Source organism: Silurus meridionalis, chromosome 12, assembly GCF_014805685.1.
Source record: "Silurus meridionalis isolate SWU-2019-XX chromosome 12, ASM1480568v1, whole genome shotgun sequence".
NCBI classification, from domain to species: Eukaryota; Metazoa; Chordata; class Actinopteri; order Siluriformes; family Siluridae; genus Silurus; species Silurus meridionalis.
In genome coordinates this window covers 12,281,825-12,303,888 of record NC_060895.1, presented here as the reverse complement: position 1 = coordinate 12,303,888, position 22,064 = coordinate 12,281,825, and the positions used below count along the sequence as shown (strand labels likewise).

Sequence of the window (22,064 nt, the reverse complement as noted above, 5' to 3'; positions counted from 1 at the left end):
ATTAACTGCAGTGCTTCTCGTAAATGCCGTAGAAAGCCTCCACGGCTTCCAGCAAGCAGGTTCCTTAGAACCCTACATTAAGATAGTCCTTTATCCATTATGTTCAGCATAGTCACATATCTCTAAATGTCTACATGATGCATACCTCGTGTGTTTGCTGTTTGGGGCATCAAGCGCTCTCTCAATGTTTACATGTATGTGAGTTATATGAAGCACAGATCAATGAAAGTTGAAGTGTAACTGCCCGTCCATTGATTGCCAAACTTTAAGAGAGGTCAGTTTTCCTTTGACCATTTGTGGTTTCCTCTTATTTTAAGACTGTAGTTTTGCAGGTAAGTTCAATTTTCTTGTACTATTGTAAATAACACACACTGAAATTTACTTGGATGTATGTAGTTTTTGTTCAAATGTGTGTACAGCATGATCCGTGATTAAGTAAATAATGTTATAATGTCTAAATAATGTTCTAAATTGGCTCAATTGACGTGTACTGTGTTCCTCAGTTCATAGTGCATTATGTAGAGAGAGAGAGAGAACTAGATCAACTATTACTGCATGATTTTAATATACATGCATTTTTGGTACACATTCAGATTTCTTTTTTATTTATTTATTTTTTGCATTTGCATTTGCCTTAAGTTTGACCCAATGTAGAATTTGTATTAAATAGTTCAATAGTTCAATTATTTTTCTCTCTTGTATGTTAACAATATCGCCTGATGGTTTAATGTTGAATTTAGAATACAAACAATACTTCACTTATAACTTCAGTAATAGGTGGTGATACTGATCTATTTAGAAATGTGGTACCGTGAAAGAGTAAGGAAAGATGAAAATTACTGAGCATGAAATGAAATGTATGCATCAGCTGCTCATATTTGCTTCAATTTGAAACGTGTTATTTTAGACTGGCTGTTGGACATGGATTTAAGATTACTTGTACTCCTTTTCTGTTACTGCCAACATTGCTGGACGGTAAAACTAAAAACATTACATTATTCTTGCCATTATTTCTCGAACCCCCAACTCCCATGTTTAATTAAAAAGGCTGGTCTTGTACTTTCAAAGGAGGATGCCATTACAGAGGACAAAAATGTCTCAGTGATTCCTCTTACACGGCTGACACCCAGCCAACCCATAACAGTAAGTTCATTCATTGAATAAATCTCACATATCACCTAATCTGATTCACGAGACAGTCAATGTGTTTCTGACAGGCAGTAGTAAGCTCCAACGTGTCCCACACAGAAGAATTAACTCCAGATGGCTTTGCTACCTCTACCTCCACTGCTGAAAATGACGAGAGCTCCTCAGAGGAAGACTTGGATGAGCTGTGTGGTTCGTTGAATTCTAAAGAACTCCGTCGGGCCGTAGCGAGAGGGATTATGAAGTTCGGTCTGGAGCTGTTGGAGAACCTGAAGTCCGATCAAAAACAATCTAATATTATTATCTCCCCCCTCAGTGTGTCCTTGGCACTTTCTCACTTGGCTCTGGGTACGTTCTTGAAATGCAACGCTTGCAACATTTGCAATTTATTTTCAAGCCACTAATGAAGCCATATATTAGCTTTTTTGATTGAATTTAGTATCACTTTAGCTTGATTTTATCTGAATAAAAACATATTTGGGGGAAAAAAAGAGTTAAATAAAGAGTTTTGCGGGGTTCAATGGCCAGTGGCCTAAATTTTTACAAGTCTTAGGAAATGTAAGACATTGTTTCAGAGGTTTTGGTGTTCTGATGGTGGTAGAGAGCGCCGTTAGTCCCACATATCACCATGTTCAGGTGGGTTGAGGTCTGCTTTCTGTAAAGCTCATAGCATATGATTTGAATCATTTTCATACTTTTATATTTACCAAACCATTCAGTGAGCTTTCGTTCGCCATGGATACAGTCACTGAATATCCTGGAATAAGCAGCTCCTGTCAGGATAAAAATGCTTTCATGGCAAAATTGTAGTAATTTGCAGTGAATTTTATAAGAGCAAGTGAACCCAAACCATGGCAGGAAATTAGCCCTATAACATGAGAGTAACTGTTTATTATTTTTGCTGTTGTTTTCTCTGTGACTGTGTCATGAATGATTGAGCAATTTTTAATTGTGATGAACCTTTGGTTATCAGGAGCGAGGAATGAAACAGAAGAGCTCCTCCTTCAACATCTACATGCTGATACAGTTCCATGCTACCAAAAAGCACTGAAAAGCCTTCTCCACCATGTGCGCAAAAATGCCCTGCAAATCGCCAGCCGCATGTACCTGGCTGATGGTAAGTGAGAGGGGAAAAGATATGATACCCCAATGATATTCTCTGCAAACTTAAGGACAGATATGCATTGTGTCGCTGTCTTTGATTTGGAGCTGATGAAGAGGAGTTCTTAATCCTAACAAAAGAATGTATAACAGAATGGATATGACAAACATGATAAATCTATAACTTTTTATTTTTTTTTAAGGGTTTCAGCCAAACCAAAAGTTTATGGAGGAGTCTCTCAGAGTGTTTGATTCAAAGCCTGGAGCCTTGACTGATTTGGAAGAGATCAATGAGTGGGTCGAGAAATCCACAAATGGTCATGTTACAGACTTCCTCTCCAGTCTCCCTCCTAACCTTGTCATGATGCTCATCAATGCTGTGCACTACAAAGGTAATACAATGATGGCTATACATTATGTTTAGTAGTTAGAGTTATAACATACTGCTTCCTATTGGGACCCTGGATGGTTTCAGTATAACATGATTACTGGCAGATAATTGTGAGGCTAAAAGATCCATTAGAAAACAATCCAGGTATAGAGCCTTGCATAAGTATTTATCTATTAAACTTAAATTTATATGTCAGCATGTACATTTGTAGCATTACAACCTGGACCTGAATTGGATTTATTTGTTTTATTTATATCAAATGAGTAGCCAATACCAGTGATGAAAGTAGGGGTGGGAAACAGTATGTATGTATGTATATATATATATATATATATATATATATATATATATATATATATATATATATATATATTAAAATATAATCATTATATTTGTTTAATTACTGTAAAACTCAGTTTAGGTGCAACCAATTGCCATCATAATTTGTTTATTGGAATAAACCTATGTACTATTTAAATATCACATGATTTTTGTATTTCACAATACTAATGCACATGTTCTTTGAATGTATTGTTGAAATACCTAAACAAAGCACATCATGTATATCAGACATACATCAAAACATAGTCCTGGACTTTTTGGAGATTTAGTGATGATGTGGAAAGGTTGGGCTGATGAGACCAAATTTGAGCTTTTTGGCTTAGAGCAAACTCATCATCATTGCCACAGTAAAGCTTGATATAGCTTGTTATTCCATTTCCATGGCCTTTTGTTTTTTTGTGCCGTTTTGCGGGCTATTTCATGAACAAATGCTTTTCCTGCTATAAGATTCTTTGCAAATTCAACCACTTTGTTCAGTCAAATATCCTTGGGTTGTTTTATGTAAATTAGTCAAATGTAAGCCTGCTGTTGTGTGATATACTCTGTTTTTGTCTGAAATATTATTAGAATTAGAGGTTTGAGAAAAGTGTGTTCATTTCTTTGCTACTCTTTTAAATGTTTGGTGTGGTGGTGGCAATTTGTAATATTATCTTAGCCTCTAGTGGGCATATAATTCTCTAACTGTGCAGTTGGGCAGTTTCTTACTTCTGAGACAAAAAATAGCTTTGGGATAGTCATTTATCTATTACATTTTAAGGCTGGTTTACAGTGAACTGGATTAGAATTTTCTGCTGCCTGCTAGGAAATAATTGAAAATAATTGCTGTTCCAAGCATTTTTACTGGGTTATTCAGTCACACCTTAGGAAAGAAGAATGTACCTACCTTCTGGGTGCTAGTAGTGAGATTGATGAGTTTAGCTCCCAGGCTGGCCATGATGCTTTACATCAGTGATCCTGTGCCTTTTTACTTTTTTCTTTCGCTCTTTTATTTATTTATTTTTTTTAAGGAAACTGAAACTTTGATACATGGAAATTAAATGGAGAAAAAAATACAAATAAATAATAATAATATATATATATATATATATATATATATTAAAATATAATCATTATATTTGTTTAATTACTGTAAAACTCAGTTTAGGTGCAACCAATTGCCATCATAATTTGTTTATTGGAATAAACCTATGTACTATTTAAATATCACATGATTTTTGTATTTCACAATACTAATGCACATGTTCTTTGAATGTATTGTTGAAATACCTAAACAAAGCACATCATGTATATCAGACATACATCAAAACATAGTCCTGGACTTTTTGGAGATTTAGTGATGATGTGGAAAGGTTGGGCTGATGAGACCAAATTTGAGCTTTTTGGCTTAGAGCAAACTCATCATCATTGCCACAGTAAAGCTTGATATAGCTTGTTATTCCATTTCCATGGCCTTTTGTTTTTTTGTGCCGTTTTGCGGGCTATTTCATGAACAAATGCTTTTCCTGCTATAAGATTCTTTGCAAATTCAACCACTTTGTTCAGTCAAATATCCTTGGGTTGTTTTATGTAAATTAGTCAAATGTAAGCCTGCTGTTGTGTGATATACTCTGTTTTTGTCTGAAATATTATTAGAATTAGAGGTTTGAGAAAAGTGTGTTCATTTCTTTGCTACTCTTTTAAATGTTTGGTGTGGTGGTGGCAATTTGTAATATTATCTTAGCCTCTAGTGGGCATATAATTCTCTAACTGTGCAGTTGGGCAGTTTCTTACTTCTGAGACAAAAAATAGCTTTGGGATAGTCATTTATCTATTACATTTTAAGGCTGGTTTACAGTGAACTGGATTAGAATTTTCTGCTGCCTGCTAGGGAAATAATTGAAAATAATTGCTGTTCCAAGCATTTTTACTTCGGGTTATTCAGTCACACCTTAGGAAAGAAGAATGTACCTACCTTCTGGGTGCTAGTAGTGAGATTGATGAGTTTAGCTCCCAGGCTGGCCATGATGCTTTACATCAGTGATCCTGTGCCTTTTTACTTTTTTCTTTCGCTCTTTTATTTATTTATTTTTTTTAAAGGAAACTGAAACTTTGATACATGGAAATTAAATGGAGAAAAAAAAATACAAATAAATAATAATAATATATATATATATGCACTTGTAAACACATTCTTTTGTTGTATTTACATTTACCTCTTTTTATTGCACCATTATATGTCATTAATAATAAACTTACCCATAGGCATTGGTAGCCAAAAGAAAATATATATTTTCCAAATAGATAACTACTCATGGAAGGCAAATATTTTGGTACAAAAATCTTTCATTATGTGGTAGTAAGATATTGGGCCCATTTAATATTTGAACACAAAGATGCTTGGATTTATTTTTGGCAAAAGAAAAGATATGGAACAGCTTATTTGTTATTAATACCCATGTATTTAACAATTTGTCACCCTGACCTGAATTTACGTGTACTATCTTATTCATTTGTCTTTTGTGTTTTTTCTTTTTTTTTCCTTCAGGAGAGTGGCTCTGGCGCTTTGACCCTCACTTTACCTCCAGTGAGCCTTTTTATATTGATGAAAATCAAATAGTCAATGTTGACATGATGCTTGGGCCAAAATACCCACTCAGCCTTTTCAACCACAATGAACTTGATGCACAGGTATACATGGAACAGAAAATCAATAATTCACCTGTGGATTTATTTCATACTGTTGCATTACCGAATATTGTTAATTTTATAGACATTCCAGTAATTAACATCTTTTGTTTTGACCTTTACTCTTTGGCAGATAGCTCGATTCCCGTTCAAAGGGAACATGAGCCTGATTATTATAATGCCTGTAATAGGATCGGTGGACGTGTCAGCCATTGCAGCCAAACTTAATATCTCAGATCTTTATAATCACTTCCCACGAGAGAAAAGTATGCAGGTTAAACTCCCAAAATTCAAATTGGATTTCACTCAGGAACTCGAAGACACCCTGACAAGCATGGGTAAGAAAGAACACTGATGTTAGTTAATACACAACATAACATATAATTTTAAATTAAAGGTAATTCTGTTAGAAGAAGTGGATTTAAATATCAACAATTTGATCCTAATAATAATAATAATAATAATAATAATAATATGAATAATAATAATATGCTTATTAATGTGTTTTTTTCCAGGTCTAGGGGAGCTGTTCTCAAATCCTAATCTGGCTGGCATCACAGAGGGACCCCTGCTGGTCTCCAGTGTAAAGCACAAATCCAGCATTGAGATCAGTGAGGAAGGTGCAGAGGCTTCAGCTGCAACCAGTGTAGCCATCAGCCGTTCCAATCCTTCTTTTACAGTCAACCAGCCATTTTTCTTGGCCCTTATAGAGGATTCCACTCAAACACCACTTTTTCTGGGGGTTATTTCAAACCCTAATCCTAGTGGAGGTTCTGTAACATTAGGTCCAAGCCTCCCAGATAAAGGAGAGATGCCTAGTTCAAAGCATTTTGAGAAGCCACCAAAGTAAGCATGCTTATTTATGTCTTTAACACTGGCCTGCCTGCACATAGCAAATCAAGACCTGCAACCAATCTGTGCTTGGTTACAATATGACATATTGGATTTTTTTCATGTTTCTTCTCACATACAGTATATATATTCAGCTCAGCATGACATTTTATCCCAAAAGCATATGTTTGATGATTAAATAAATGTATTTTTAAAAATGAAGTCCCTTTTTACATATTCTGTCATTTCGAGCAATGGTCTTACTTTAATGTGGAAACTATAAATCATCCTCTTGTCATTATTCTTTTTTCTTGTTATGTAAAGATCTAAAGAAGAGAGAAATGTCTAAAAAGCTACCAAAAATGATTAAGCACAAAAAAGTAATATAAAAAAAACATGTAAATAATGATAATAATAATACAGTACCTTTGTACAAGAAGATAAAATATTTTTAAGATAAGAGTTTTGCTTATGATATGACAGCAGAATTTAAAAATAGTACTGCTTTGTAAAAAAAAAAGAAAAAACAACAACAAAAAAACTTACAGTACATGTTACCTAAATCAGCCCCTCTATGAGAATGGCAGCATTTTATTCCAGTGTCTATTGAATTCCAGCACAGGCACACCTCATTCTACTTAATCGATTACTGATTAGGTGATCACCTGTACCAAATCTTATTTAATGGTGAAAAAAAAAACACATCAAACATCAATGGTCATCACTACCCTCTTGCAATAGGACCAGTGTTAGCAGTACCTTAAATGTAATTGGGATAAAAAGGTTACCCTCTCTAATAAGTCTAATTTTCAGCTTAGCCAAACACCTGGTCATCTAATGGTTAGCTGGAGACCTGAAGATTCCTACAAGCCACAGTGTTTTACACTCACTGTGAAATTTGGTGGGGGATCATTGATGATCTTTGGGTGCTCCAGCAAGGCTGAAACCCGGCCACATTTGTCTTTGTGATGGGCACAAGAATCAAGCCACATACAAAGTTGTCCTGGAATAAAACTTGCTTCCTTCTGCTCTGACAATATTTCTCAACTCTGAGAAATAGTTTTCTCCAGCAGGACAATGTTCAATGTCACACAGCCAGGTCAATCAAGATGTGGATGGTGGACCGCCAGATCAAGACCCTATCATGCCAGCCCAATCTCCAGACCTAAAACCCATTCTAGAATGTGATTTAGAGGAATATAGATGGTCACAAGCCATCAAACAACGCTGTGCTGCTTGAATATTTGCACCAGGAGGGCATAAAGTCAGGCAATGTGAATTACTGGTGGAAACCATGCCAAGACACATGAAAGCTGTAATTACAAATCAGGGCTATTCCACCAAATATTGATTTTTGAACTCTTCCTAAGTTAAAACTTTCTTATTGTGTTATATAAGCAGGAATATGAACTGAATGAATTTTTTAAGTTGAGGTCTAAAAACACAGCATCTTTTTGTTATTTTGCCCAGTTTTTCCTGGATGTTTCTGGGTCGTGACTGCTTTAAATGATCGACAGCCACCTAAGGGCTCCTGCGCATGCGTATGTTAGAAAATGTTTTTTGGAGGGATTTTCTGTTCATAATGTGTAACCTAACAAAATATAACACTTGTATATTTATGCTGGGAGCGTTTTCTGAGACATTTATGGAGAGGGGATTATAATATTTCAATCATTATATTTGTTACATTTACTGCAATACAGTCATGTTTGTCTTATTTTACATATGCAGTTATATTAACACTAATATTTAGACAATTCTCTGCCCTTTGGCACCAGGACAAACGTCTCTTTTAATATACGAGAAGATTTTTTAGAACGCCGGTGACGGGATACAACTAATAATAATAATAACAATAATAATAGTAATAGTAATAATAATAATAATAACAACAATGATAATAAAGAAAATTCGTATGCGGGAGTCGGTCACGTGGGCTTTATGCGTTACCGGTAGTGACGCAACGAGCAGGAAGTGGCTTCCAGGTTCGCGCGTTTTGAGTGAGAGTTGGCGGCACGAGCTTTAGCTCAACAAAACGTTTTGGCGCTGCGGAAAACTTTCCTGTGAAGTACCAGTAACGCAGCATTTAGTTTTAAACCAGGAGCGATTTTGCGAGAAGTCATGGCTGTTCAATTGTCAGAGGGCGCAATAGAGGTAAGTGACTGCGTGCACGAGATATAAATACATACCGTGTATAAGGTGCTGTTTATTTCAGGCCCGAAATCGTGGCTGTTTGATTTTATAAAACACTGGAGTTTACAGTGTAGTGTAACGTGAAGTCTAAACCAGTTATTTGAGTCTAGAAAATCGTTTTGTAATGGTTTTTATGGGGTGTTTTATAATGAGCATTAGTGTTTGGTGGCAAGGTGCGTATATCTCGCATATTGGCGACAATTGCTATGCTCACATTGTATTATTTACTCACCAGTCACTGCTAAATGTTTTTATTACTTTTGCTTATTGTAAATACACAAGAGAGACAGAAAGGTTGTAACCAAAACTATTCTGAAGCTTGTGGTCAGAAACGTGTTTAGGCAGCTTTTCCTGGACATAGGAGGCATGGGATATTAATGATCATACATTATGGAGAATCGTTTATAAAAATGTAATGGATGATAACCATTGACACTGCAGCAGTACAAATAGGTCTTGGGGTCTGATGAGTCCAGATCTGCCCAGTTTTAGAGTGAGGTGAGTAAGTTTAAGAGAGGTGGATTATGTGATGCACTCAACATGTCTGGTGGCTACTGTCCATGGGCAGTGTTATGATCTGTGGTTGTATGAGTTGGCCAAGTTCAGCAATGTATTGTGCCCAAACCTGAATGTACCAGGATTGATCAGGTTTAAACTGTAGAAAAGTGGTTTAGGGAGCATGAGACATTTTAACTCATGGATTCACCACTAGAGAGTTCAAATCTGTGGGATGTGCTGGACTTTACAAAACAGTTCAACGCTTTTAATCAAAGCACAAATGCTGTATAACAGATGTTCATGCACCAAAATAAAAAGTCACACACTAACAGTTGTTTGTTTGTAGGCACACTCGCTGCTGCTTTGGTTACGTTTGATTTCTTCTTGTGTTTCAGGGCCTGATCAAGGGTAAAGAGGTTACAAACCCAGTTCTTCAGTTGATTGTAAGTATCTCTTGTCACTGCTATCATATAATTTTGTTTGACGTTTTATTGGTTGACTTGATATTTTTGGGACAGGAAGGGGTTAAATCATAAAATGTCCATGAGTTCTAAAAACACAAGAACTAAAATGCCTTGATATAATTTTATACAATACAATGTTTTTAAAGCCTGTTTTGATTCTCAGAAATTTTATTAGCATTATTTTTTTGTTTTGTTTTGCATTCTGTGGGCAGAATGTTGATTATGTGCTGGAATTAGAATTTAAAATGCTTCTGAATGTTAACTAAATAGATTTTCATTAGTAATAGGCAATTTGTAATGATAAACCAATCTTTTATTTATTTATGTTTATGAAATGAAGTGCAGACATTATAAATCCTACATTCACTCTTTATCTAGAAACTGCATCTGAACATACCTCGAGTGGATGCACAACCTGAAAATAGAAAGAGTTGTCCTTGTAACGGGAAAATGCACTGGCTAGATTTTTCAATTACTTGAAAGAAAAAAAAAAGGTTCACGTCAAATATTTTCTTGTTTCTTGTATGTGTGATGATATATATGATATATTTGGCATACAAATTATTAAAAATAACTAGAAAACGACTAGACCTGGTGTAGCAGTATCACTAGTGAAGTAGTTTGTTTCTGCTTGTTTTTATGGTTTAAGAGCAGCTATAGTGAGTTAAACTCAACAAGTGGTGCCAATAGAGCAGGTGCAGGATTTAGCACATTTTCTGTTAAATGAGATGAACTGAATTGTAAGATTGATTGCTTAATTACCCACCAGCTTTGTGCTTCTAAAACTGCATTAACAAATCTTTTCTCATTTATTATGAAGTGATTAAGGTTTATGTAAATGAGAGCTGACAGCATGCAGGGAACAGAACCATATGCTGTTTTGTCTATTTAAGGACTGATTTATACTTAAGTGATCGTGTTCTTCACATCCAGTCATCAGGCTTGGGTGGCAAGCCTGTTTCTCATCAACAAGGTTTTTCCAAACATAATACTGTCCCTCAGATCAGAGTCATAAAGCTCACACATTTTCTTCATTTTGGTGTGAATATTGACTGATGTTCTTGACCTGAAATGCATGATTGCTTGTATTGTACTGCTGCCACATGATTACCTGAGAAAGCTGCATGAATGTCCAGGTGTTCCTAATAAAGTGGACTGTGAGTGTCTATGTCCGACTTCATTCTTTAGAAAGGCAAAAGCATGTACCCAAGTGCAAAAAAAAAAAAACGACAAAAAGCCCCTTCTGTTTTATTTTTGTAGAATATTCGAAAGCTTGATTCGGGCAATGGACCAGTTCGCTTTCGCCTGATGATGAGCGATGGTCTTTACACCATGTCCTGTAAGTTTTACTGTTACACTGTTTTTCTTTTGATAAAAAAAAATATATATATATATATATATATATATATATATATATATATATATATATATATATATATATATATATATATATATATATATATATATACACACACACACACACACACACACACACACACATATATATATATATATATATGTATATATGTATGTGTGTGTGTATGTATGTATATGTTGTTGTTGTTTGTTTTATTTAAATTTATTGGTTTGGAGTACTTACTTATTAGAGATCAATTGATAATGTTGAAAATACGAAAATAATTTTGGTGTTGTATAAATATATGCCTTGTGGCTGTCTGTTATAAATGAAAAAGCTGTTCTACAATGTATCTGTACATATGTTACTGGGAGTAGAATCCGAGGCCGAATCGATGTTTTGTGATTAACGCATCAGGAGACAGACACGCTGCTCTGGAGGGACCGTGTTTAAACTGATCAAAGAGCAGGAAAAGAAGGGGGAAAGCATCACGAAAGAAAAACACCCTTTCCTGTAATTAATTTAGTCAGTTGTAAAAGTGTTAATGGTATGCAAACTCATGCATAAGTTACAGAGCAGTTTCATTGCCCATTAAGATGCACAGCTGTGCTGCATCTTAATTACCGTCTTTGGTGCACACAGACACACAGGCTGGAGATGTGAGCTGAGATTGATGCCAGCTTTTTCTTTTTTAGCGAGGGGATGGATGTGTAACTTAAATCTTTCCTGATTTTGCTTGTTCGATTTCTTTCTGTATGCAGCTTTCATGCTCGCCACGCCGCTGAACTCGCTGGCTGAACAAAACCTTGTAGCGCCCAACTGCGTGTGCTTGCTGAAGAAAAGTGTCACCAACGTCCTTAAGGATGGACGGTCAGAGCACATTTTTCACTTTGCGACTCCTGATTTATGTCTTACTTACTCATGACCTTAAGCAGCTATTAACAAAAAAGAATGTGCACTCCTAGTCTTCATAGACTGCAGGGAATTCAACGACAAATTATAAAGAACCATTTCAAAACTAAACAACAATCCCTGACTACAATTATTTTGGCCTGTTTTTTTTTTCTTCCCGTCACTCGAAATTGTACAATTGAACTCTGATTTTTAAAATCATGTCTGTACAACATTGTCAGTAATTTCTTTAATTTCATCTAGAGTCCTAGAGTATGTATTATATAGCGATGAAGACTTGTTCATGCAGTGTACATGAATCGTATTTATGAAGATTTAATAGTCATATTGAACTTTCTGAGTTTGTCATTTGTATGCCATAGCACTGTGGTCATTATCCTGGACTTGGAGGTGATTAAACCTGCAGATCAGGTGCCAGGGAAAATAGGAGACCCAACTCCTTATGTCGAGGGTGAGTACACACACTGAGAAACCAGAAGAACTGTTTGAATAATGTTATTGGTTGATGATTAGAATTATAACTATCATTAATCCAGTGGTGGACAGATCATAAATCTATCAGCTAGCCTACTGAGCAAGGCAAATACGAACTGTGGTATTTAATTTTGTTATGTCTGCCAGGAATTCCTGGAGGTGGCAACAACTATTATGTAAAAGAACATGAATTTTTACCGCACTTATGTAGCTACAGCCTGTATTCTCTTCTGATGACGTCTCTGGTATTAAAGCATGCCATTTGTGCTTTGGACAAAAATGCAGAAAGGCTTCAAAAAGCATTTCATTTATAAACTATGTTGCCTTCTCATCTCATGTGAATGTTTTATTTAAGTCTGAGTCGTGTCTTTATTCTTCGCTCTATGAAGTGTTTAAATGCAAGGTGAGTTTTATAAAATGTTTGTAAACCTTGATGTACTGTATTTCCAAATCCTTTTATGTTTTTGATTGCAAAAGATGGTCCATCGTCTGTTCAATTTAATATGGTTAGTTAAAAGGATTCCTTAATATTGCAGAAGGTAACACGATTTGGGAAGAAGTAGCATGCGTTATGGCATCACAGTATTTTTCAGCACAAAGTGACATAAACCAAATGGAATGTTTTTTTATTATTATTAAAAACATCAAATTAAAAGTGTTGTGTAACTTTTTTTAAAATATCAATCTTTCTCAGGTTGTTGAGTAAGAGAAGTTAAGACAAAACAACTAAAAAAACAACGTTAACCATTATATTAACACTGATTTTCTGATCCTACTTGTCCAGCAGGCAGCTGTTAATAGGAAAACTAATGGCCCAGACATGTAATCGGCCTGTTCTGTGTGCCCAGGCTACCAGTTTGTCCAATTCTTCAAACCATATCAGATGCCTCTAGAGAAAGCTGCCTTGTTCCCAATTTAAAACACCACTGAACTTTGTACTGTTTTTAAGTTGAATTTGTGCTCTTTGTTGCTCCAGGTCAGTCCAAGCCTCCACAGAGTGCTCCTGCTCCTGCTGCTCCTGCTCCACGTCTACTGCAGCCTCAAAACTCAGGTAATTTTTTGCACAATATGGTATGTTTTAACCATTTTCTGCATACATAATTATTTTGAAAAGCATATACTTTCTGCATTTTTCGGAACATTCCCACATGTCCAGCAGGTGGCAGGATTCTTGTTTACAGTTAAATGTAATCGCTTCCATCGTCTTGTGGTTGTTTTTTTTTAAGCTGCTCCTGGCTTTTAAGGGTTTACTAGAAATCTTGATTGGGATATAAAGTGTGTGAGCTTAATAGTGTTTTTGCAAAAGTATAATTTGCTAGAAGATAAGGGGTAAATGTATATTTATATTATATCCATATTTTTTGCTCATACTGTATTAATAAAAAGAAAAATTATCTAATTATTTTTACATCCTTTAATGTGTATATGGACAGTATAGATTAAAATCTCCTAACTGTTAAAATATGTGAAAATGGAGTTTTATTTAAAGAGTAGCATAAATGCATACAGTTAATATTCAACCAATCGTGGTGGCATTATTACAGTTTTTTTTTTTTTTTTTTATATTCAAGCTCTGCACTGTAGATGGATACTTAATTAACTTTGGCTGTCTCATCCAGGTTTAGCGTTGTGCACGCTTCACTGACTTCTCTTTTACTCTTTTCTCATTAGGCTCCATGAATAGAGGCTCTGCTCGTGATTTTGGGAAGAAGCCCATGACTGCCCCCAGCACACCAGGAGGCACTTCAAAAGTAGTTCCTATTGCCAGCCTAAATCCCTACCAGTCAAAGTGAGTACGAATGCCTCCGTTTTGATTTTCTGTTTTGCTGATGGGCTTTTGTGTGTGCCACGTCATGCTCTGGATCTATTTATGACCTGAGAGTCGTGTTCCCTAGATGGACCATTAGAGCACGAGTCACTAACAAGAGCGCCATTCGTACCTGGAGCAACTCTCGAGGGGATGGGAAACTCTTTTCCATTGAGATTGTTGACGAAAGTGTAAGAATTTTTTTTAATGTTATGATTTGGTTCAGCAGTAAAGCCAAGTCCAACTGTGTTAACCCTTGATTTTTTCATTGATTTTGGTGTGTAGGGAGAAATTAGAGTGACTGGGTTTAATCAGGAGGTGGACAAATTCTACTCCCTGATCGAACAGGGAAAGGCAAGTATTATTTATGTATTTATTTAAAAAAAAAAAAAAAAAAGCCTTTCTTCTGGTTGTGCAGAATATCTTGATCTCTATTAGTAGATGCACATGTTGCTCATCTGTCCATTTATAAATTGTCTCTACTGGCTTCCTAGAATTAGCCAAACTTGACACCATTATCCCCAATCACAATCAAGATCCGAATCATTATCATTACAGACAGTTGGATGTCCTGCTGAAATTTTTAGCTCTGCTTATCCTCCATGGCAGGTGTACTACTTCTCTAAGGGAACTCTGAAGATCGCCAACAAACAGTTCTCGTCTCTTAAGAACGACTACGAGATGACTCTAAACGGCGAGTCGACCATCATCCCTTGTGACGACAACCACGACGTTCCCATGGTGCAGTGTGACTTTGTCTCTATTGCCGATTTGGATTCTCGGGAAAAAGACGCCATTCTGGGTGAGCGTGCCATTTCATTGATAGCCATCATTAATAAGAGACATTCTGATAATTAGCATTGGTAGAGCAGATTATGGGAACTGGTACCTCCTCGAGATTGATGTGTCACAGGCCCAGGAGGCTGTGGTAATTATAACAGTGGTGATGAATTCAGGATTAATAATAGTGATGACATTAATAGCCTGTGGCTCAATTTGACTTTCCATCTCTTTTTTGCTGGGAAAGCAGACATTGTCACCGGTAAAATAAGAAGGTAATAAGCACAGTAGTAATTATGGTAATGGAAGCAGGGGCAAGGTAAGGTGCCACACGTGTGTTGTTTCTGGCAGGTTTTGAGATGAAGGTCTGCGGGTTATTTGTGAAATATTCTTAATAGTGCTCAAATGAGTCATAACGGTATTAAATAAGAGGATTAAGATGGCGGCTGAGTGGAGCGAGTGTGGGAGGTTGCCGTAATAAAACTGACATGTTATTGGATTACACGCATAATGAGCAAGTCTGTCCAATGCCATGATGCAGCGAACAGGTCTGCAGCAAAGTTGGGGGGTAATCCAGGTATTGCTCAGACAATTTGCAGGCAAGCATTTCATTACAAGCATTATTTGGAACAAGACATTGTTGTGCCTCCTAATCTGTTTGTTTTTTGTTTGTTTTGGTCTGTAGATGTGATCGGTGTGTGTAAGAGCGTGGAGGATGTGACTCGTATCACAACGAAGAACAGTCGTGAAGTTTCCAAGAGGAATATCCAGCTGATGGACATGTCTGGCAAAATTATCCAAGTCACCATGTGGGGAAATGAGGTAAGTTTGTCACACATCCAGGAGGAGAAGGAAATGCAAAGGCGACAGGGTTCTGCTTGTTCTCTTCTGGGAGTATAATTTTAATTAGATGGTTTTTTTTTTAATTGATTATATCAAAATTTGCATAAGACCTTACAAGGGCTGCACAATTAATCATACATTTATCGTTATCGCAGTGTAAGCTTACACCATGTACACAGCGTAAGGCTACAATAAACAAACCGCTTAAGAGTTGGAAATAATAAAGCTACTCTCACACTTTTAAGTACGTTCTTAGCGGCAGTCTCGCACGTCGGAATTGAGTTTTAGCAATTATTCCGAAATCATTGACTGTGAGGACAGATACTGGAAAAAAAATACAGCTAGTAGCGAGAATGTAATTAAAGAGGAATTGGCAGAAAAAAGTGCAGATGCTTGTGTTTTAAAAGATTAATCATTATCGTGTCTGTCTAAATTATTATTGCATATTTAATAAATGCACTGTTGCCACTTTAGGCTTGTGTTCTCTCTCTCTCTCTCTCTCTCTCTCTCTCTCTTTTTTTTTTCTTTTTCTGTATGGCTAATTGCCTAATGGGACATACTATGTGGTCACTCATCATATGTCATTTTGAGATTATACTTTTAATACCTTTGGAAATGGCTTGTTAATAAAAGAGGCTAGAAGATAAATGGCCGGGTCGGGTTGCACAATGAGAACGGATATAAAAACTCCACCTCTTACCGTTTGACAAGCATGTTAGAATCCACTCCTGTCGGGAAAGAACAGGAATCTCCAGCTCATCACAGGCACAAGCTCAATAATAAAAAAAATAGACATTTGAAGATCAGAAAAACAAATCACCTGGTGCTTTTTGAGTCTTCAGGTGTTGATCTTTTGACGTGTATCTCCGTTTTTATGCGTTGTGCTGAACTGCAAAAATAAGCAGGTGTACAGGTGCTTCTGTTAATGCAGACTGTGTGTATCTTTGTTACCACACATTTTTTTTATCTGTGAACATAATAATAGTAACCAGTCAGACACATTTATTATTCTGCGTAATTTATTGTATCTCATTGTTATTGCAATATTCATGTACATGGTATAAAATGCATTAGTGGCTCGGATAGTGAAATGAAAAGACAGGGTATCGATTTAGCTTTTCAGCTTAATATCAATATTTTGTATTGAATTGGCACACCCTGGTACACACTATGGGTCCTTATTGAACAACTGTTTGGTTGTAAAAGAGGGTTATGTCAAATATTTAGGATAACAGTTAAGTCCTCAAAAACACACAGCACAATATTGTTAGTGTTGCACATGTTTCATTCTGCTCCCGACCTGACTGCATCAGATCTCAATGCCTTTAATATATTATGCATTGATGTTCCTCATATCATGTTTCCTAATGATGGCTAAGCATTTTGTTCAAGAGCCTGTACATGTAGAGATCTTGTTCTGCACGCCGCCACGGCGCGTGCAATCTGTCCACTGCGGTTAGCGCGATGCTTCATTCTGACATGCAGTACATGACATACTATGAAGAGCTTTTGGACTCGTAGAATAACAATTAGCTAATATAGCAGCTAATATCCTGTGTAGAAATCATTTCGAAGTCATCGTTTCGTTGGTTGTGAAAGCCCTTAGAATCGAATCATTGCAAAACACTAATCTCCCTCTGCCGTTTCTCCCCTTAGGCAGAGACATTCGATGGCACTGGGCAGCCGATCTTGGCTATAAAGGGTGCCAGACTCTCTGATTTTGGAGGGCGCTCTCTTTCCACACTCTACAGCAGCACGCTGATGATTAACCCTGACATTCCTGAGGCGTACAAACTGCGAGGCTGGTGAGTGAGTTATCTTTGTCATTATGGGTTTACTGATATAATTATTTGATCCAGGTTGATGAATGGTGTTAATGTGGAGGAAATAAAGACTAAATTACTTTTCTAACGCAAGTTTGCAGACATGAGGGCCAGCATGTTTATTGCAAATAGGTATGTGTGAAAAAGCTGCACATCTTTCTATTATAGTAACCTATTATTATCAGGTTCGCACATACCCGCTGTCTGATTGAGATGTTAAAATGTGCCCTGGTTATCGCTATAACTGAGCAACAGCATTAGCAGCCACAAGAAACATTTGAAGAATCCATTCGTTTTTTGTTTTACTACTTGTGAGAATTGGGACATGCAAAGATGAGGTACTAAAAATGCCCACTGCAGGAAGCTGCATATAAATGGTTTTGGTACCAAGATGAGTTGTGTCTCTGTGGATGTGTAAGGCTCCTCATTCAGAACTGATATAAAGCAGTAAATCATAACCCCACGCTAATTTTACATTTCCTTTGTGACTCACATGTAACTGGTCGTGCACGTTGCCTTTGGTAACAGCAGTGTGCATTTCCTCATGCATGTGCAGAAGTAGAGCAGACTTCAAGTTTTAAAAGAAAATTAAAGTGAGGAAAGAGAATGTTTAATAGACAGACAGGGAGAAGAACTGGGTTGAACCACATGCTCGTTTCTGCCTCCTTTCACAGAAACCCGCTTCTGTAATTCCTCGCAGAACCCTTTACTGTCCTTTACTGTAAAAGGAATGATAAAATGACTGACTCATATTTTTATCATTTTCTTGTCAGTGCTATTATTTATTACTCAAAATATAGTATGTGATCTTTACCCCCTGCCAGTAATAATCTCTTGATCATCAAGACAAAGCTTGAAATTTCTTTTCTTTTTTTTTTTTTTTGTGGAAGTGGTGGGAAATCTGAGTATGACCTCAAAGTGGTTAAACCTGGTTTATTCATTATTAAAATAACATTTATGGTTGAAGTTAAAGCACTACCATCCATGACATTTTTTTTTTTTTTTTTATATGAACGTTGCATGCAGAGCTGGGAAATCTTGAATGTGTTTCATGTTCATTCTGCAGAAGCATTGCCATTTATTATACAAAAATAGCAAAGCAACAGAGTAGCTGAAATGACCAGAATTAATTACTATATATTGACTCATTTGAATTTTATTGCATCCCTGGGATCGTGCAGTGTGCAGCAGAATTTCTTCTCTAAAAAGAACGGAGAGCCTTATTAACAAATTGGTTTAAATGTAATTAATAACAAACAATAACCATTGCACAGGGGTGGACAAATCCTTAGTACAGGCTCCCGAGACATAATTGTGTTTATTTGTTGTTAATTTATAGTTGCTTGGCGGAGAAATAGCCTGTTTATTATAGGTGTTCTCCAAATAATGATAATAATAATAAAAATGACTGTGTGCTAAAGCTACATTTACTTCAATGCTGTGACTTTAGTGCTCTCTACTCATTATCTATCTACTTTCATCTTAACTACACACAATAAACAGGTATGTGTAACCAAGTCGTATAACTCAACACGCGGTCACTTCACGGTTCAAGTACACTTTATATCTTATATAAAGAGAGGGCACCAGGTGTCCTATCCAATGACCTGCTGACTTTTCACAGATGCAAAACATCTATTTCAGACACCTTATTTTGAAAAAGTATATGTACACAATAAGCTGACTTGTTTACAATATCGTATTATTTGTTAGCTACGTCTTTATTGTCATCTGTTGGCAAGCACATTATTGTTCTTACTTTCACACCGTACACTAGGGAGATTTGATTGCTCTAGTGTTAGCCGCCAAAATAAAGACTCTTTTTTTTCGCACATTGTTAAAAAAAAAAATTGCATGCTAAGCAGTCATTGTTTAGGCATTGTGTGTCCGGTCACACTAAACTCTGCTCCGCTTCACATCGATTGAGCTGTCCGTTTGATTATAGATCTTACCTCTCAAACTAACAATCAGTGCTAAAGTCTAAGACAAAGGCAAGTCTCTTGAAGCGTTGATTAATTCCACCCAGTGCGTTTCGTTTATTTACTTCCCAATATCGCTGCTGTTGTCCCTCAGGGAAATCTGATGAAAGCTGTAAGTAATGAGTGAAGTAATATGAGTTTTGCATTCTTTTGTTCGTGCACTTGACGTGCTGAAAACTCTATAAATTCTCTCTTTTAAAGTCGGTTAACATTGTGTGGATAGTAATTTTTGAGGGCAATCTTTTGGTTTTATTTACATAATGAGAGTGGTGGGATGTGGCCAATCAGGCAGGAGAAAGACAAACAGATGCAAGTGCACTCGACTTATGTTGTGACTGCTTCTGGATGTGCATAGGTTTGAGATTCTGCACGCCTGTTATTCTTAAACTAAGAAGAGTGTATGCCTGGTGAGTGGTATTAATTTGTTTTGGAGCTTAAGTCAAGAGGCAGGCTTATGTTTCACTCCTGTGCTAGGAAACGAAGCTGGCTCTTCAACGTTTCTGTGGTTTTCTTTTCACGCACCAAGGATAATAAGCCTGGAAAAATTGTGCAGTTCCATAGTATGTATGGTGGACAGGTCAGAAGTGCCAAAAATAGCAGATCAGGCATTTAAGATTAGGCCTGTCTACTTTGCAATGGTTCTACCTTCTGTGCTTTCAGGCTTTAATTCGGTCTCTAAAGTTACAACTTGTCGATCACGATGATAACTCATCTAAAAATCTATTTGCAGAAGTCTGATTTTACAAAAGCTCCTTTATTGTCATTAAAATGACCTGAGAGTAATCGAGGGGAAAAATGATCCAATCCTACAATGCATATAGAGGCAGAGTTATTCTTTAATTGCTCCACTTTTCTGCATCATTTTAATTTGTAGCACATGGTTCCAGGGTTTTCTCAAGTCTGCACTGCTGTAGAACTGCAAGAACTCATAAAATGCTGTCAGATCTTTCAGATGCATCTTTAAATGAAAGAGGCTCAGAATAAAAAATTTGATTTGCTCTGAGCTCTGGTGCTGCTATATCCCTGCCTTAAGCAAGTACTAAATAATTAAAATAGCTAATTAATTTTGTAAGATTAATTCAAACACTGTATTGAATGTGTTTTTTTTTTTTTTTTTTTTTTTTTTTTTATTTATTTGCTGCAGCATTCAGTACTCAGTAACACAGCCCCTTATCTGATAAATAAAATCTTTTGTAGAAAAAATAAATATTTGTGTCATGCGAGCTCTGGTTTGTGCATTGGAATCATATCATTATTGCAGATTTCCCCCAGGTTTGGTTTCTGTTCTGTTGAGTTTACCTGAACATTTTGTCATTCTGATGTATTGCACCTGAACTGTTCTCCATTAGATGGCATCACGGCTCTGGTGGATTTGAATCATCTCCTTCTAGTAGCACAGTCTCGTCCTTGATCGTTATGTCTGGATAGGCATATGCAGGGCTACAGATAACAGATTGTGATAATCAATTTATTGGTTAAAAAAACTTATTTGGGTTATTATAGAATGGATGGTAGTGAAATTCTATTCAGATTCCTTTTTTTTCTTAAACTTGTATTATAAAATATGTTCACTGGTGTTCCAGCAGCTCTCATTGCCACAGCTCAGGTTCAGTCAGGGAGCAGGATCCAACCCAACCCATGGGGGTTGTACAAGCCAGTGCACTCTCTGTTCCGCCTGAGCCTGGATAAAACGAGAGCGCAACGTATGGAAGGACATCCAGCATAAACTCTGAGCCAAATCAAATACATGGATCAAAGATCCACTGTTGCGACTCCTAACAGAATCAGCTACTATACAAGATGTCAGGGCCTCAAATGTCCAAGACATAGACTCTTGTCATCAGCCTGGGGAAATAATGGCTGGTTGTTGTGCAAGTTCAGCTTTTTTTTTTTACTTTAGTTCAGTGGAACGTGCCTGCTGTATTTCAGACCAGTCATATTTTTGATACATGTGTCTCTCATCTTTCAAAACTGGCTCAGTTTGCTAAAGTGTTGATTGATTTGGTTAACCAGATGTTACCCAACACTGTCGATACCATCAAGATAATAAAAAAAAATCCTTTCTATAGCATACTTTTTATTTTTTATGTTTGTTAGCGAAAGTTTGAACTCGACTATAAGATTTAATAAATATACCAAACATGAATAAATTTATCCAACCATGTGGCAGCAGCACAGTGCATAAAATCACCTGGACACGGATCGAGAGCTTTAGTTAATGGTCACATCAAACATCAGAATGTGGGGAAAATGTTGTCTGAGGGACTTCACAGAGCCAAGGTTTTTGGTTCTGGTTTGAGTATTTTAGACGCTGAAGATCTTCTGGGATTTTCATGAATAAAAGTCTATAGAGTCGAGTGGAAAACATTCAGTGAGCGACAGTTCTATTAGCTTTGTTGATTAGAGAGTTTCGAAGAAAATGTCCAGTCTGTTTAAAGCTGACAGGAAGGATACAGTAA

At 36.5% G+C, this 22,064-nt stretch overlaps 2 protein-coding genes across 2 annotated transcripts in view; both read left to right on the top strand.

Moving 5' to 3' along the window:
• Positions 1–238: 238 nt before the first annotated feature.
• Positions 239–6,697, top strand: serpinf2b (serpin peptidase inhibitor, clade F (alpha-2 antiplasmin, pigment epithelium derived factor), member 2b). Its single transcript, XM_046863168.1, has 9 exons — positions 239–332; positions 908–975; positions 1,069–1,143; positions 1,218–1,494; positions 2,120–2,263; positions 2,451–2,639; positions 5,505–5,647; positions 5,778–5,982; positions 6,160–6,697. Exons 2-9 carry the CDS (start codon positions 922–924, stop codon positions 6,492–6,494), a joined length of 1,422 nt encoding a protein of 473 aa, XP_046719124.1. The 5' UTR covers positions 239–332; positions 908–921; the 3' UTR covers positions 6,495–6,697.
• A 1,735-nt stretch (positions 6,698–8,432) lies between these two features.
• rpa1 (replication protein A1) overlaps positions 8,433–22,064 on the top strand; it is a 28,585-nt gene continuing 14,953 nt past the window's right edge. The window contains exons 1-12 of the mRNA XM_046863327.1: positions 8,433–8,629; positions 9,562–9,609; positions 10,891–10,969; positions 11,749–11,857; positions 12,262–12,350; positions 13,350–13,424; positions 14,045–14,162; positions 14,269–14,371; positions 14,466–14,534; positions 14,790–14,982; positions 15,646–15,782; positions 17,460–17,608. Coding sequence (XP_046719283.1) covers positions 8,597–8,629; positions 9,562–9,609; positions 10,891–10,969; positions 11,749–11,857; positions 12,262–12,350; positions 13,350–13,424; positions 14,045–14,162; positions 14,269–14,371; positions 14,466–14,534; positions 14,790–14,982; positions 15,646–15,782; positions 17,460–17,608 — 1,202 coding nt within the window. The 5' untranslated portion in view covers positions 8,433–8,596. The remainder of the gene's footprint in view (positions 8,630–9,561; positions 9,610–10,890; positions 10,970–11,748; positions 11,858–12,261; positions 12,351–13,349; positions 13,425–14,044; positions 14,163–14,268; positions 14,372–14,465; positions 14,535–14,789; positions 14,983–15,645; positions 15,783–17,459; positions 17,609–22,064) is intronic.

Bases quoted from the DNA above. Each gene is read 5' to 3' on its own strand.
- serpinf2b (XM_046863168.1), top strand. From the start codon at position 922: ATGGATTTAAGATTACTTGTACTCCTTTTCTGTTACTGCCAACATTGC. The intron at 976-1,068 runs GTAAAACTAAAA...GTACTTTCAAAG, and splicing joins ACTGCCAACATTGCTGGACG to GAGGATGCCATTACAGAGGA. The intron at 1,144-1,217 runs GTAAGTTCATTC...TGTTTCTGACAG, and splicing joins CACCCAGCCAACCCATAACA to GCAGTAGTAAGCTCCAACGT.